Genomic DNA, 13,653 nt, shown 5'->3' with positions numbered 1-13,653 from the left:
GTACTCATTTTTGCATTTCTTATTGTTCAGGCTCGAGATAACTGCAGCCATCTATGTGAAACAACTATCTTTCCTAGATGTTCCACAAGACAAATTTGTAATTTTGTGATTTTCTTTATAGATTTCTCTTAATTGCAATTTTGTGTAAGTAAAGGAAAAGTTAACCATGTCACTTCTTTCCAGAAGGATGTGTCTTTTAAAACAAGGAGTCAAGAAACTGTGCCACTTTACTTCCAGCAAGTTACCGAGAGCTAAGCTTTTCTAATAGGCAGGTAGGAGATATTTTGAAGGACGTATAGCTGCTACGCCAGGGCATCTCCCCCTCCTTCCATTTTAGTAGGATACTGCTCAATGATGGCATCACAAGGCAAGTTTTTTCCCTCCCAGTCTTACACTGTCTTCCACTGGCACTTAAAGCATTCCATCTCCAATTGCACTCTTGAAATGTTTGTCCACACTTCCTCCTGTGATGAACGCATCCAAATTCATACCTAGTTCTGGTCTGGATGAAGGCCACGCTTTTGAGAAAGCTGGCTGATTTCTTCCATAGAAGAATATGCATGAAATTTGTTGGAATACTAAACATTTAAAAGTAGGCGTGCATCCTCTTTAAGAGACGGAGCGGGAGCCGGGAAAGTCAGGTTCGAATCCCCACTCTGCCGTGGAATCTTTCTGGATAACCTTGGACCAGTCACACACTCTCAGTCTTGACCATGGCTACTATTTGGATGGGTGACCTCCAAGGAATGCCAGGGCTGCGACAGAGAGGCTGGCAATGACAAATGACCTCTGGACTTCTCTTGCCTCGAAAATTCCACCAGGGGTGGCTGTAAGTCAGATGTGACTTGATGGGGGGGGGGGATCCCTGTAGGCTGCTGCTCAGGAGCAGCAGCAGCAGCAGCAGGTGCTCAGGAGCAGCAGAAGGCCATTGCTTTCACACCCTGCACGTGAGTTCCCAGAGGCATCTGGTGGGCCACTGTGAGTAGCAGAGTGCTGGACTAGATGGACTCTGGTCTGATCCAGCAGGCTCTTTCTTATGTTCTTAGGGGTCTCCTTTCTACAATCTGAAAGCTCCGCAGTGTTCTCCCCCACCCCCAAGATACCATAGTGCTGATAAGAACTTTGTGGGAGGTACACAGAGTGACAGAGCACTTTGTTCAGTTGAAATTGATGTAGCCAAAGAAAATGACCTGTTCGGCTCATCTAGGAGGGAGAAGAGCCGTAGCTGCTAACATTCCCTTCACCCCACAGCAAATCGGGAGAGGGGAAGGCACGAAGCATCCAAGTGGGTCACACAGAAATAGCAATATAAACACCACAGAAATCTACATATGCATATCAATATTTACTTATTTATTTTATTACTTTTCTATGCTGCCCCTCCCCTTTCCGGCTCAAGGAGGTTCACAAGCCGTTCATGAAATTGTAATACCATCACTGCAAAACAAACTGTGGAGCAAGAAAGATAATCCAATTTAAAAGCTGTGCTTCTTGACACCACTAAGCTAGGATGGCAAAATATCCCATTTCCAGTGAGTTCAAACCATCTTAAAAGAGGGGGAGGATGATAAAAATATCCCTAGTAGAGGGAGTGGGGGGGGGGGGGATTGGGGGGAGGCTGAAGATGGTAGCGCTGCCTCAAGCTTACGCCTGGTGACACCGCTCTGTCTTACAGGCTCTGCAGAACTGCATTAAATCCTGCAAACCCTGAACTCATGTTCCACCAGCAGCAGTGCATTCTGGGTACAGCAGTCTCCCGCCCTTGTAACCAATAGCAACCGTGGCTTTTGACATCCCTTCCTCTTTGTTCTCTAGATACCAGGCCTGCTGCTGTTCGTGCCCTGTGCCTGCTGGGTAGTGTAGTCCTCAAAGCGTTGCAGTTCCAGGAAGGGTGCCTGGAAATTTGAAACCTCCTGGCTCGGAAAGCGGCTGGCCGGCTGCCTGGAGAAATTTCAAAGCGTGCTGGCGCCGGGGTGGATGCTTTTGGAAGTTTTCACTGTGAGGCTGTTTCCTAGACACAGGTGAGATGTTTGGACTGCAATTCCCAGAATGCTGAGAATTGCAGTCCGAGGGGGGGGGGTAGAGTGGGGTTGCTGCAGGAAACTTGAAGGTCTCCCTAATCCTCCGAAACCATCCCCTACTCAGATCCAGTGAGTAAAACAGCCTAAGATGCAAAGCTGGGAATGCCTGTGGGTGTGGATAAAGGTATGGCCAGCATCTTCTTTCACTGGAGATTAGGGAGAACTGCTCTATGTAGTTCTGGGCTCCAGTTGATCTGTCTGCCTTCTGTGCCAGCAGATTCTCTGATCTATGTCCTAAATTTGCCAGCAGATTCTCTGATCTATGTCCTAAATTTGCCAGCAGATTCTCTAATCTATGTCCTAAATTTGCAGATGTGACTCATGGGCTTCCTCGCGTTGCATAACTGTGCTCCCGCGTACATTACGAGTAACATTAAAGAGCTAGAGAGTCTTGGGCAGATGATCCACTTGGAATCCTCTTTTCAGAGAGTATCAGCAGCCCCGTTTCTGGGGCGGAGGGTTTCAGGCTCCAAGTGGGAAGGAATCCCTGCTGTTAGAAAAGCAAGAAGAGGGCTTTTTTGCCCAGCCTTTAATTTTAAGCACTGAGTTTCAGCCTGCAAGGAACTTTTTTAAAAAGAGGAGGAACATTTAGCCATGCAAGTCAGAAGTGGTTTAGGCTAGGTACAACCTCACACTCCACCTTAGACCCTAGTTTACAGGGTCCAGAAGAGGTCAACAAAAATGGTAAAAGGTCTGGAATTTATGCCCTACGAGGAGAGACTTAGGGAGCTGGGGATGTTTAGTCTGGAGAAGCGAAGGTTAAGGGGGGACATGATAACCATGTTTAGATATTTGAAGGGATGTCATTTCAGTGAGGGAGCAAGCTTGTTTTCTGCTGCTCCAGAGACTGGAACCAGGAGTAATGGGTTCAAGGTGAAGGAAAAGGGATTCCACATGACGGTAAGGGCCGTTCGACAGTGGAATGCACTACCTCGGAGAGTGGTGGAGTCTTCTTTTTTGAAGGTTTTTAAAGGGAGGCTGGATGGCCATATGTCAGGAGTGCTTTGATTATGTGTTCCTGCATTGCAGGGAGTTGGACTTGATGGCCCTTGGGGTCTTTTCCAACTCTATGATTCTATGGGTGTTCTTTTCATTATGTTCATTATGTTTTCATAATTCATATTTACAGAACATACCGAACATACAGAAATTCATATTTACAGAACATACAGAACATAATGAACATAATGAAAACATAATGAACATAAAATTCTTGTCAAAAACGCTTTTCAGCGTGCAGGTGTTTTGCTGTTGGAATTTACAGTCTTCTTGGTTATAAGTACATTTGCACCTTTTTTGAGGGTTTACAAGCCGGTTGATATTGCAGACCGTTTGTGAGTACTGTCAGCCATCCCTTGCCAGTCACCACTTCCAAAACATAAGACTTCTTGGAAGAAGATTCTGTGGTTTAATCATTCATCGTTTACACCTGCCGGACTTTTGGGTTGTCTTCATAATATGGCTGCGCGTTCATGATTTGCACCTGTACTCTATTATGTACTAGTTCTGTCACTACTATTGCTTTAATTGCACACTATAGATATACGGTTTAGAAGAATATTGTTGATGTTACAGTGTTCATCAATATACAGTATCTATATTATTATTGGTTCTTTCCTTGCTTGACGTTGCGTTTGTTAGTCTTGGCCAGGCTTGTCTCTTCCCCAGAAGACAACTTTATCCAGATTCAAGTATCATACATCCCTTGTCTCTACTGTCTAACCTTCCTCCCTCTGCCAAGCTCTGCAATTTTTTTAATACTTTATTGAAAAAAGTTAAAAGAAAATACATTATCGTTCATGTTGATATTGCAAGAAAAAGTGCAAATTTTGAGAAAAGAGACTTCTCCTTTGTTACGCTGATTTCTAAGTACGCCATTTAAGCCAAGAGCGGGTGTTTTCTTTATCCGCAAAAAAGAAATAGAAGAAGAAAAAAGAATATTTGGGTTACAATATCTTCAAAATCTAGAAATATAGTAAATTTTCTGTACTAATCTATTACAATACATGCATATTATATGTATACCTACACGTAATGAAAAGAAAGAAAAAAAGCAGCATAATAGAGTTTGTATTTTCTAAATTATTTGCAACGTGACTAATATTGGCTGGGTTGATGTACAGATATTTTATCAGAGAGTTCCAGACAATATCTATAAATTTTCAGATGCGGCTGAGCACTTGGGTTTTGAAGCCTTTTATGCAAGAAGATATCTCTTTTTGGTGATCGTTGTTACCTGTACTTGAAAGTTATCCTTTTGTGTTATCCCATCATGTAGGATCTTGGAACAAATGGGCCTGAGAAACCCATTCTTCCTGTTGTTGCTGATATTGAAGAATTTCCTGGTATTTCCTGGAGTTTTGGCATCCCTGGAATCAGATGGAGGCTGGTAAGTGGACCAAAAGTTGGTTTCATCCCATCTTTTCTCCCCAGAAAGCCCAACTTCTCTATGCCTGTTATCCTTTCGACAGCTCTTTGAGCTATGTGGCACTGAGAGAGATTGGCTGGCCCGACATCAACCAGCAAGCTTTGTGGCACAGAGCAGATTTGAACTTGGGATCTCTCCGGTTCTGGTTCAGTGCGCCATAGAGCTGCTATGCCTGTCCCCTCCCGAGCCTAGAAAGGCCGGTTTTCACTCTCTGCTTGGCTGGCCTAGAAGGCCCGGTCTCAGAAATCTCATTCTGTGTAGCCTTCCTCATTACAGCCATTAATGTATGAAGAGGGAAACTTGTCTGTGGTTCATGAATGAATGTGCCAGTTTACAATTTTTTTACAAAATTACTTGCTAAGTAAAAACATCATTGTGATAAAGAAGGTTTTACCCCGAGCCTTCTCCTTTCTGGTTTTCACCCATGCAGGGAATTCTCTTGTATGAAGAGGGAAACTTGTAGCCCCTCATCTTCCACCTGTAGTTCCATGAATTTGAATAGTGCCCAGTTTACAGTTTTTTACAAAATTACTTAGGCGCATAAAGTAAAAACTGGCCTTAGCATTATCAAGCTGCCTTGACTGATAAAGAAGGTTTTACCCCGAGCCTTCTCCTTTCAGATGTGTTTTCCTTCCCTGTTTTAGGTTGCAGGAAATTCCTCTTTTTCCTAGAAGAGAACATTTTAAGCCCCCCTCATCTTCCACCTGCTGTTCCAAATTTGTATAGTCCAGACTGCAGGGTTTTTTTAAATGTTATTTAGGCATAAATTAGATTAACTGGCCTTAACGTATCAAAGCTTCATGACTACCAAAAACAAACCAAAGTTCACCAGGCTGTATTTCAGATGTGTTTTCCTTCCCTGTTTTAGGTTACTGCTTTTGGGGTATGTTTGACCTCCACACACACTGGATTTTTAATCTATGAGGGTAAAGCTTGTTGTATCACCAATATGTGCTCTCCACATCTCTGCCCTGGCAAGCACCTCCAGCTATACTGGAAGTAGAAATGCACTTACTCTTGCATGTGCTCAGTGGAAGGAAAGAGAGATGCGCCCACAGTGCATCACCTATAATGCCCAGAGTTCATTGACCAGGTTTAAGTTGGGAAGGTTGCCCTAGAGGTGTACTCTAATAGAACCACTTCCAGAACAAGCCGACTTATCGAACTCAGAGTCCATCTTGTCCTGTGTATCTGTTATTTATCAGCTGGGGCCGAGTATGCTTATTGGGTAAGAATCATGGGGACTGTTAACCGTCTCTCCATTTAGACAGTTGCCCCTTGCTATTATACAAGGATCTTGTAATCCAAATCAAAGAGTATCAAGATTTTTGTAGCCATAAAGAAATTGACTTCTCCTCCATAAAATCTGTCAAGCCCTTGCAAGAAGCTATCAGAGTTAGTGCTTAATGTAGCCCATCACCACCTCCTGTGGCAGCATATTCCAAGTACCAATCCCCCTTTTTTTATTGAAGAAGTGCTTTCCTCCTTGGGGTATTAGTTCTAATTCTTCCACAGCATTTTTCACTGAATGCCCCTGGTTCTAGTATCTGTGAGAAAGAGAGAGAAAATTTCCTCTGTCAGCATTTATCTACCCCATGCATAATTTTATGTGTGCTTCACATCATCTGCCCTGCTCAAGGGCGTCTCCTCTCCAAACTAAATTGATGTCCCCAGAAATGCAGCCTTTCCTCATAAGGAAGGTTGCTCCAGTCCCTCAATCATCCTCGTTGCCCTTCTCTGCTTTTTCCTATCTCTTGATGTCTTTTTGAGGATGCTTAATTGTGGGGCCTTGAACACAGTACTCTCCAGAGTGTGTGCACCCACACAGTGCTTTATAAGTGTGAGGACTAATGTCTTTGCAGAGTTCTGACTAGCTTTGCAGTTTTATTCCTTTTTCCTTATCCTATCCTTTCCTAGCATGGAAGTTTGCCTTTTTCACAGCTGCCATACATTGAGTTGACATTCCCATGGAACTATCAATTAAGACGCCCAAATCTGGAGGAACTGGGTTTGATTCCCCGCTCTGCCACCTGAGCTGTGGAGGCTTATCTGGGGAATTCAGATTAGCTTGTGCACTCCCACACACGCCACCTGGGTGACCTTGGGCTAGTCACAGTTCTTTGGAGCTCTCTCAGCCCCACCTACCTCACGGGTGCTTGTTGTGAGGGGGGAAGGGAAAGGAGTTTGAGTCTCATTGCAGGAGAGAAAGGGGGGATATAAATCCAACTCTTCTTCTTCTTCTTCTTCTTCTTCTTCTTCTTCTTCTTCTTCTTCTTCTTTCAAGGCGCTTAAGGTAGTGCATCTGGTTCTGCATGTTGTCCTCACAAGTACTTTTGTGTGGTAAGTTAGGCAGGGAGATGCCAGTAAATGTCACCCTGAGCTCTTTGGATGAAGGTTTGGATTAAAAACAATGCTCTGTAGGTGTCCCCACGTGTACCCCCACCTGGTTAGCACTCATGCCTCTACCTGAAAGTGGCAGTGTACACATGCCCTCTAGAGGACAGGAGGGCTGAGCGCTGCGAAGGAGCACAAGTTAGGAATTCACTGTTGTCATGTATTATATAGCACTGTGGATTTCTTCTTAAATTCCCAGGTATGCCTTCTCCAGACCAGTTATTCTCCAAGGAATAACCGACAATACGGTAAGTATCCCAATACTGTCGTTTTAGGTTAAATGAGGCTGGGACCGGCAGGGGTGAGCAACCTGGTGGTTTGGTATGGACATATGAAACTCCCTTGTATCGAGGCACACCATTGGTCTATCTTGTATGGGGTGGCCAACCTATGGTTCTCCAGATGCCCATGAACCAATTGACCATGCTTGCAGGGGCTGATGGGAATTGTAGTCCATGAACATCTGGAGCACCATAGGTTGGCCATCCCTGATCTAGTATGTTCCAGCCAGCAGAAGTTTTCCAAGGTCTTGGGCGGGGAAAGGGCTTTCCCGGCATCTGCTACTTGAAGTGGCACAATCCAAACCAGGGATCTTCCACCTGCGACGCCCACTGAGATCCAGCTTTGATGTGTGGGTGTCACTGTCTTTGAGGATGTTATTGGATCTGCAGGTGACCCAAGAAAGGAAACTTTAAAAAAAAACACCACACTTCTTTAATAAAAAATAGAAAACTTTCCAATCTGTCTTTTAACCATCAGTATTTGGTGACTACCCACCATTACTTGGTGACTACCCACTATTCTACAACCTGTGCCAAGAGTATGTACCTAGATGGGATATAAGTAGACTAAACCTCTTTCAGAGCACTTCCTCTCCAGAAGTAGCTGCGAAGCTATTGCTAAGCCAGATGAGAAGTCAAATGTAGTATCCTGTGTCCCAACAGCAAGCAGTCAGATTTCCCTCTGAAACTTACATGGAGCCCCAAGCCTTCCCTCCCTGGCTATTGGCAGCCCCCAGGATTTGACAGTTGGAGGTCATTTTCTTCCAATCTTTATTCTATTCCTGTATCTCCTTCTGTGCTTGCAGGAATTTCAGACTTATTGCACTAAGGAGAACCTGTTGGCCACGTTCGGAGATCGGCTGGTTCGCCTGAGCACCGCCAACACCCATTCCTATCGCAAAGGTGAGGGCAGGGATTTAGCAGTGATAGGCAAGTTCAGCCAGGGTCTGTCAATTGATGTGGCGGCTCTATGTTTAGAGACCAGGGTTCTGTTGAACGCCATTTGGGGGGTCATGACAGTCCTTTTCCTGGTGGCAACGAGATTGGGAGGGGGCAAGTAGTCTGCAAAGACATTTGCCCCCAAGTGAATGAAAGGATGAGCACTTCTGGGATTTACTATAAAGAACATTTATATAAAGAACATAATTTATTTTATTTCCCCGAAGAGTGAAATTGACGGGACTACAAGCCCCTTGTAATCTGGCCTGGTCAATTTCAACTCTCCCAGGAATTAGGAAAATAAGCACCTGGAACTACAGCCTGTGGAACAACTGTAGACAATATTCTTTACAGTGGCTGAGAAATCCAGTGATTCCAAAGATAAAAAAGGGTCACTGAGAGTGCCTCTCGGCCTTTGGGGGAGATTCAGCGGCTGCTGTGTTCGCTGAGCACTCCCTGTTCCCATTCCAGTTGACCTGCGCTTCCAGGATTATGTGGAGCAATTGCTGGAACCTCAGGACACAGCTTCTCTGGGGAGTGGTGAGTTGGCCATTCCTTCTTCTCAAATGATGCTGTTTCTAGAGCCAGTGTGGTGTAGTGGTGAAGAGCATTCTCCATTGTCCTGTTTTGTCCTCACCTCAACCCTGTGAGGTAGGCCTCCCAGTGAGCTCTCTTGGTAGTGCAGGCATTTGAACTGGAGTCTCCCAAGTTCTGCTCTTACACTTTAAACCCAACATCTGATTGGATCTCATTTGTTGATCTTTAAGGTGGCAAAGAACACCTACAAAAGGGTTAATGTCGTCTCATTCTCCACAGAAACACTGTACTTCTTTGGGGACAATAACTTCACTGAGTGGGGTCCTCTCTTCCAGAAGTACCGGCCCCCTCCGTTCCAGCTTCCAGGCACTATCGGAGCGTACAGTTTTGGGATTGCTGGTGAGTTCCAGTGTATCAAGGGAGTGGGAGGGCAGGGACGCTGAGGGTGTCTTTTTGGGTGTCTTGTCTCTGATCCATGCAATAATCAGACTCAATTGATAGTTAAACCTTTTCATTGAAAGACAGCTTCCAGATCTTTTGAGAAGATTAATTTTGGCACTCAGGCCCCTTCCAGAACAATGCACTTTCAATCCACTTTGAATGCACTTTGAAGCTGTGCAGAATAGCAAAATCCACTTTCAAACAATTGTGAAAGTGGATTGAAAGTGCATTATTCTGCAAGTGCGGAAGGGGCCTCAGTTTCCCAAGATATACAGCTCCACTCCTCCCACCCATTGCTTAATCTATTGACTAAGAATTCATTTTGTGCATCTGACAAAAGGAAAAATTTAACCCCCCAAAAAAGTTTTGATAAATCTGTTAAATCTTTAGGATATCATTCTTTTCACCCCTTATTTTTGCAGCGGACTGAAGTGACGATTCCGTGGAATTTCTCATTTCATCTCCTCTTCATCTTTTACAGGGTCTGGCTCTGGTGTGCCTTTTCATTGGCATGGTCCGGGATACTCCGAGGTGATCTTTGGTCAAAAGGTACTTTAGATGGAGACGGGAGCCTGGTTCTCACAGAAGTGGCCAACCTGTTGTTTTTCCAAAATTGCAGCTGTGATTCGAAGGGTGCCGTTTTCAGCATCCTTAGTTATTACAGGATAATTTCTCTTGGGAGGGCTGATTAGGGCTTTCCTGTGGTGGTGTAGTGGTTAAGAGCCAGCATGGTGTGGTGGTTAAGAGCAGGCGAATTCTAATCTGGAGAACCGGGTTTGATTCGCTACTCCTCCACCTGACTGGCAGAGGCTGGGTGACCTTGGGCTAGTCACAGTTCTCTCTGGATTCTCTCAGCCCCACCTACCTCACAAGGTGTCTGTTGAGGAGAGAGGAAGGGAAAGGAGCTTGTAAGCCGTCTTGAGTCTCCTTACAGGAGAGAAAGGTGGGGTATAAATCCAAACTCCTCTTTTTCTTCTTTGGTCAGATTTGGGGCTGTCTTTGTATCTAGATTGCTGAACAGTCCTGGGTAGATCAGTTTGCTGCTCCTGTGGCTTGGCTGCATCTCTTGTTTGAGACTTCTGGACTGGTTTAGTCTTGTGGGTGATGTCTCATTGTGGTTTAGATAGTATCCTGGGGCTGGGGGGCAAGTGCTCCTGCCTGGGTCTTAGGAGATTTATGATTCCTTCCATCTCTGCACTCCCTCGGCAGCACTGGTTTCTGTATCCCCCGGAGAAAACACCAGAGTTCCACCCCAACAAGACTACTCTGTCTTGGCTGCTGGACACCTACCCTTTTCTGCCACCCTGGGAGAGGCCAATTGAATGCACCATTCACCCTGGAGAGGTAACTGTGGCTGTTGTCAAACAACAGAAGCATATATTTTTAAGAATTTTAAAGCATTCAGCAACCTACTTCTGCCTTCATGTTTGATGCTAGACCAGGGGTAGGGAACCTGCGGCTCTCCAGATGTTCAGGAACTACAATTCCCATCAGCCCCTACCAGCATGGCCAATTGGCCATGCTGTCAGGAATTATAATTCCCTGAGCCCTGAGAGAAACATACTAATGAAACTATGTGTTAAAATATAGGACTGCCCTTAATGACTGTTCATGAGCTTTGTCTGGTACTGTCAAAGTGGTGTAGTGGTTAAGAGCAGGTGGACTCTAACCTGGACAACTGGGTTTGATTCCCCACTCCTCCACATGAACAGTGGACTCTTATCTGTTGAACCAGATGTGTTTCCACACTCCTGCATTCCTGCTGGGTGACCTTGGGCTAGTCACAGTCCTTTCCGAAATCTTTCAGCCTCACCTACTTCACAAGGTGTCTGTTGTGGGGAGAGGAAGGGGAACGAGCTTGTAAGTCCCTTTGAGTCTCATTACAGAAGAGAAAGGTGGGGTATAAATCGAAACTCCTCCTCCTTCTCTTCTTCTTCAGTCATCAGAATCAAATCACATCAGTGTTTTAGGATCTACATTGTCCCCGTGCTTGAGAGATGGTGTGCTTAAGAGAGCACTTTTCCTTCTAAACCCCAAGGATTACACTCATTCTGTATTGGTTGTATCTTCTTGTAAATCACTTTAAACCCATTCCATGCTTCCCTTCCTGGTTATCTCCTCTATAGAGGAGAGGTTCCACAGAGACTGTTTGCAAGGGGTCTATGTTTTTTCAAGTGTTTCTGCAGCTGGTTGCTTGCCTGGGGAGCTAAGATGCCCTTTGGTTTCCTTGCAAAATTCAGCATCTCAGACATCCCAGCAACATGTTTGGTTTACTGGTTTGTTTCAGCAGCATGGTTCTAGTTCTTGCAACCACCAAAAAATTGGCTTGAAAAAAACAAACCCTGCAGCATTGCCATACATGGCATTTTAGCTTAGCAAGCTAGAGAAGGAATGGAATAGAACTTCTTTGGCAAGTGCTTCAATTTTTGAATTTGATTCAAAATTATACTCAAAAAGAAGAGGAGGAGAAGTTTGGATTTATACCCCCCGCCCTTTTCAAGGAGACTCAAGGAGACTTACAATCTCCTTTCCCTCCCCCTGCCTCCCAACAAACACCCTGGGAGGTAGATGGGGTTGAGAGAGCTCCGAAGAACTGTGACTAGCCCAAGGTCACCCAGCTGGCATGTGTTGGACTGCACAGGTTAATCTGGTTCACCAGATAAGCCTCCACAGCTCAAGCGGCAGAGCGGGGAATCAAACCTGGTTCTCCAGATTAGAGTGCACCTTGCTCTTCTTAACCACTACACCGCCCCTTGTTTTGACCCCAGTGTATAAAGCTGCTGCTTGCTGCATTGTCCTATCTAGCTCAATGCTGTTTTTTTCTGAATGACTTGCAGCTCTCTCGGGTCTCAGATAGGTAACAGGTAAAAACCAACATACCCCACCTTCTCCAATCACCTTCCTTCAACCTTCTTCCCTCTGCAGGTCCTATTCTTCCCAGACCGCTGGTGGCATGCCACCCTCAACTTGGACACCAGCGTTTTCATCTCCACATTCCTAGGTTAGGGTGTCCCCTCTTCTGGACACCACTAGTTACTCCGGCAGCTGAAGGAAGACACTTGATTTCTCTTTTTGGTACACATGGACAGCCCTGGTGATGCTACTGGACTCTCTCGTGTGGCATTGTGTATGGCTCCGGTGTGAGAAGGAAAACTGTGATCAATGGGTGGGTATTTGGCCAGTTTCCAGTGGACCAACTAGGGCCTGTGGAAATGCTAGATGGTCCTTGACCTGATCCAGCACAAGTGCTCGTAACCAAAATGGAATCCAGAGTGGCCTTCAGTGTAAGTTCATTATCCCTTGACAGTCAAGCCCTCATGTAAGTACATTTGTGTTTATCAGTTAAAAACACAGTGCTGGTAACCAAAAGGTAGACCACACAAAGGACCCTGCCCAGTGGGCACTGACTTTCCAGGAGCCCTCAGACCCAGTCCAAGTGATGGGCACTTCCTGAATTTATTGTTGAAGGCTTTCACAGCCGGATTCAACTGTTGTTGTGGGTTTTCCTGGCTGATACCAGACCACGGCCACACAGCCCGGAAAACCCACAACCACCAATTTCCTTAATTGGCTAAGCGTTGCTTCCCATTAAGTATCACCACAAGGCCCAATAACGGTGTCTCCACATTTTATAAAGAACAGCCAGGGGAGGAACAAATTCCCAGAGTGAAATTTTTGGTGCTGGTCTGAGGTTCAAACTGTCCTGCTTATTCACGCTGGTCTCCTACATAAGAGAGGCTGAAGAACGGATTTCTAAACACTTCTCCCAGTTTCAAAAGCAGGAACTGAGATTACGCCAAACTCTTCCTTCTCCAAAAAATAAGGGACTCAATCCAAGCCCATTCTCAAAATTTCAGGGCACATGTTTTCTTAAAAAGGGACAACCGTTTGCATCTCTTTCTCGCATTACAGACCCCCTCGCTATTCTATTCCTGAGAGACACTGCCCCCGCCCCTCAAACTACAATTTGGGAGGTTTACAGGGCTGCTGCTAGCAGAAATCATTACCCTACTCTTCAAAAACCCCTTTAGGTGTCTTAACTGTGGTCATACAGAGGTCGGTCTCTGTACTTTTAAAAATATGGTCAGAAAACCAACAATTCTGAAAACAGGAAGAGTCATTTAAAAAAGGAACTATATTAGGCCAAAGGCATTTAGTAGCAATCCGTCCATTTCCCCAGGTTTTGAAATAGGGCAGCGATTAGAAATGCCCGTTTAAGATTTTACAAAGCTTGATTCAAGAAGTGGGACCTTATGAGTCAGGCCCAGGTGGGGGAGCACTTTTAAATTTTGCGTTGACCCGACAGCCTACGTCCAAAGCCCCTCACCCCAAAGTGTAGTAGGACCAGCTGATGATAGTACCAGCAATGAAGGAAATGCTAACTTTGCATTTGAACTGTTCATGGATTTTATTCCCAGCACCATCTCCCAAAAATATGCACTAGGGATGGGGGCAGAGGGAGAAGTCCTGTCTTATTTATTATTAAATGGAGATGCTGTAACACCGTGACTCAGAAAGTGATCTGTGATCCTCGACGTTGTCCATTCAAAAT

At 45.1% G+C, this 13,653-nt stretch overlaps 1 protein-coding gene across 1 annotated transcript; it reads left to right on the top strand.

Annotated features, from left to right (window-relative positions):
• Positions 1–5,584: 5,584 nt before the first annotated feature.
• On the top strand, positions 5,585–13,610 carry JMJD8 (jumonji domain containing 8; the record flags this gene model as incomplete). Its single annotated transcript, XM_048494172.1, has 8 exons — positions 5,585–5,602; positions 7,104–7,151; positions 7,991–8,087; positions 8,595–8,663; positions 8,940–9,059; positions 9,583–9,650; positions 10,311–10,445; positions 12,027–13,610. Coding segments are annotated over 8 exons (636 nt in total), but the record flags the coding sequence as incomplete, so codon positions are not given.
• Between the last annotated feature and the right edge of the window lie 43 nt (positions 13,611–13,653).

Source organism: Sphaerodactylus townsendi, linkage group LG04 (genome assembly GCF_021028975.2).
Source record: "Sphaerodactylus townsendi isolate TG3544 linkage group LG04, MPM_Stown_v2.3, whole genome shotgun sequence".
NCBI lineage: Eukaryota > Metazoa > Chordata > Lepidosauria > Squamata > Sphaerodactylidae > Sphaerodactylus > Sphaerodactylus townsendi.
This window is presented reverse-complemented; position numbering and strand designations above follow the sequence as displayed.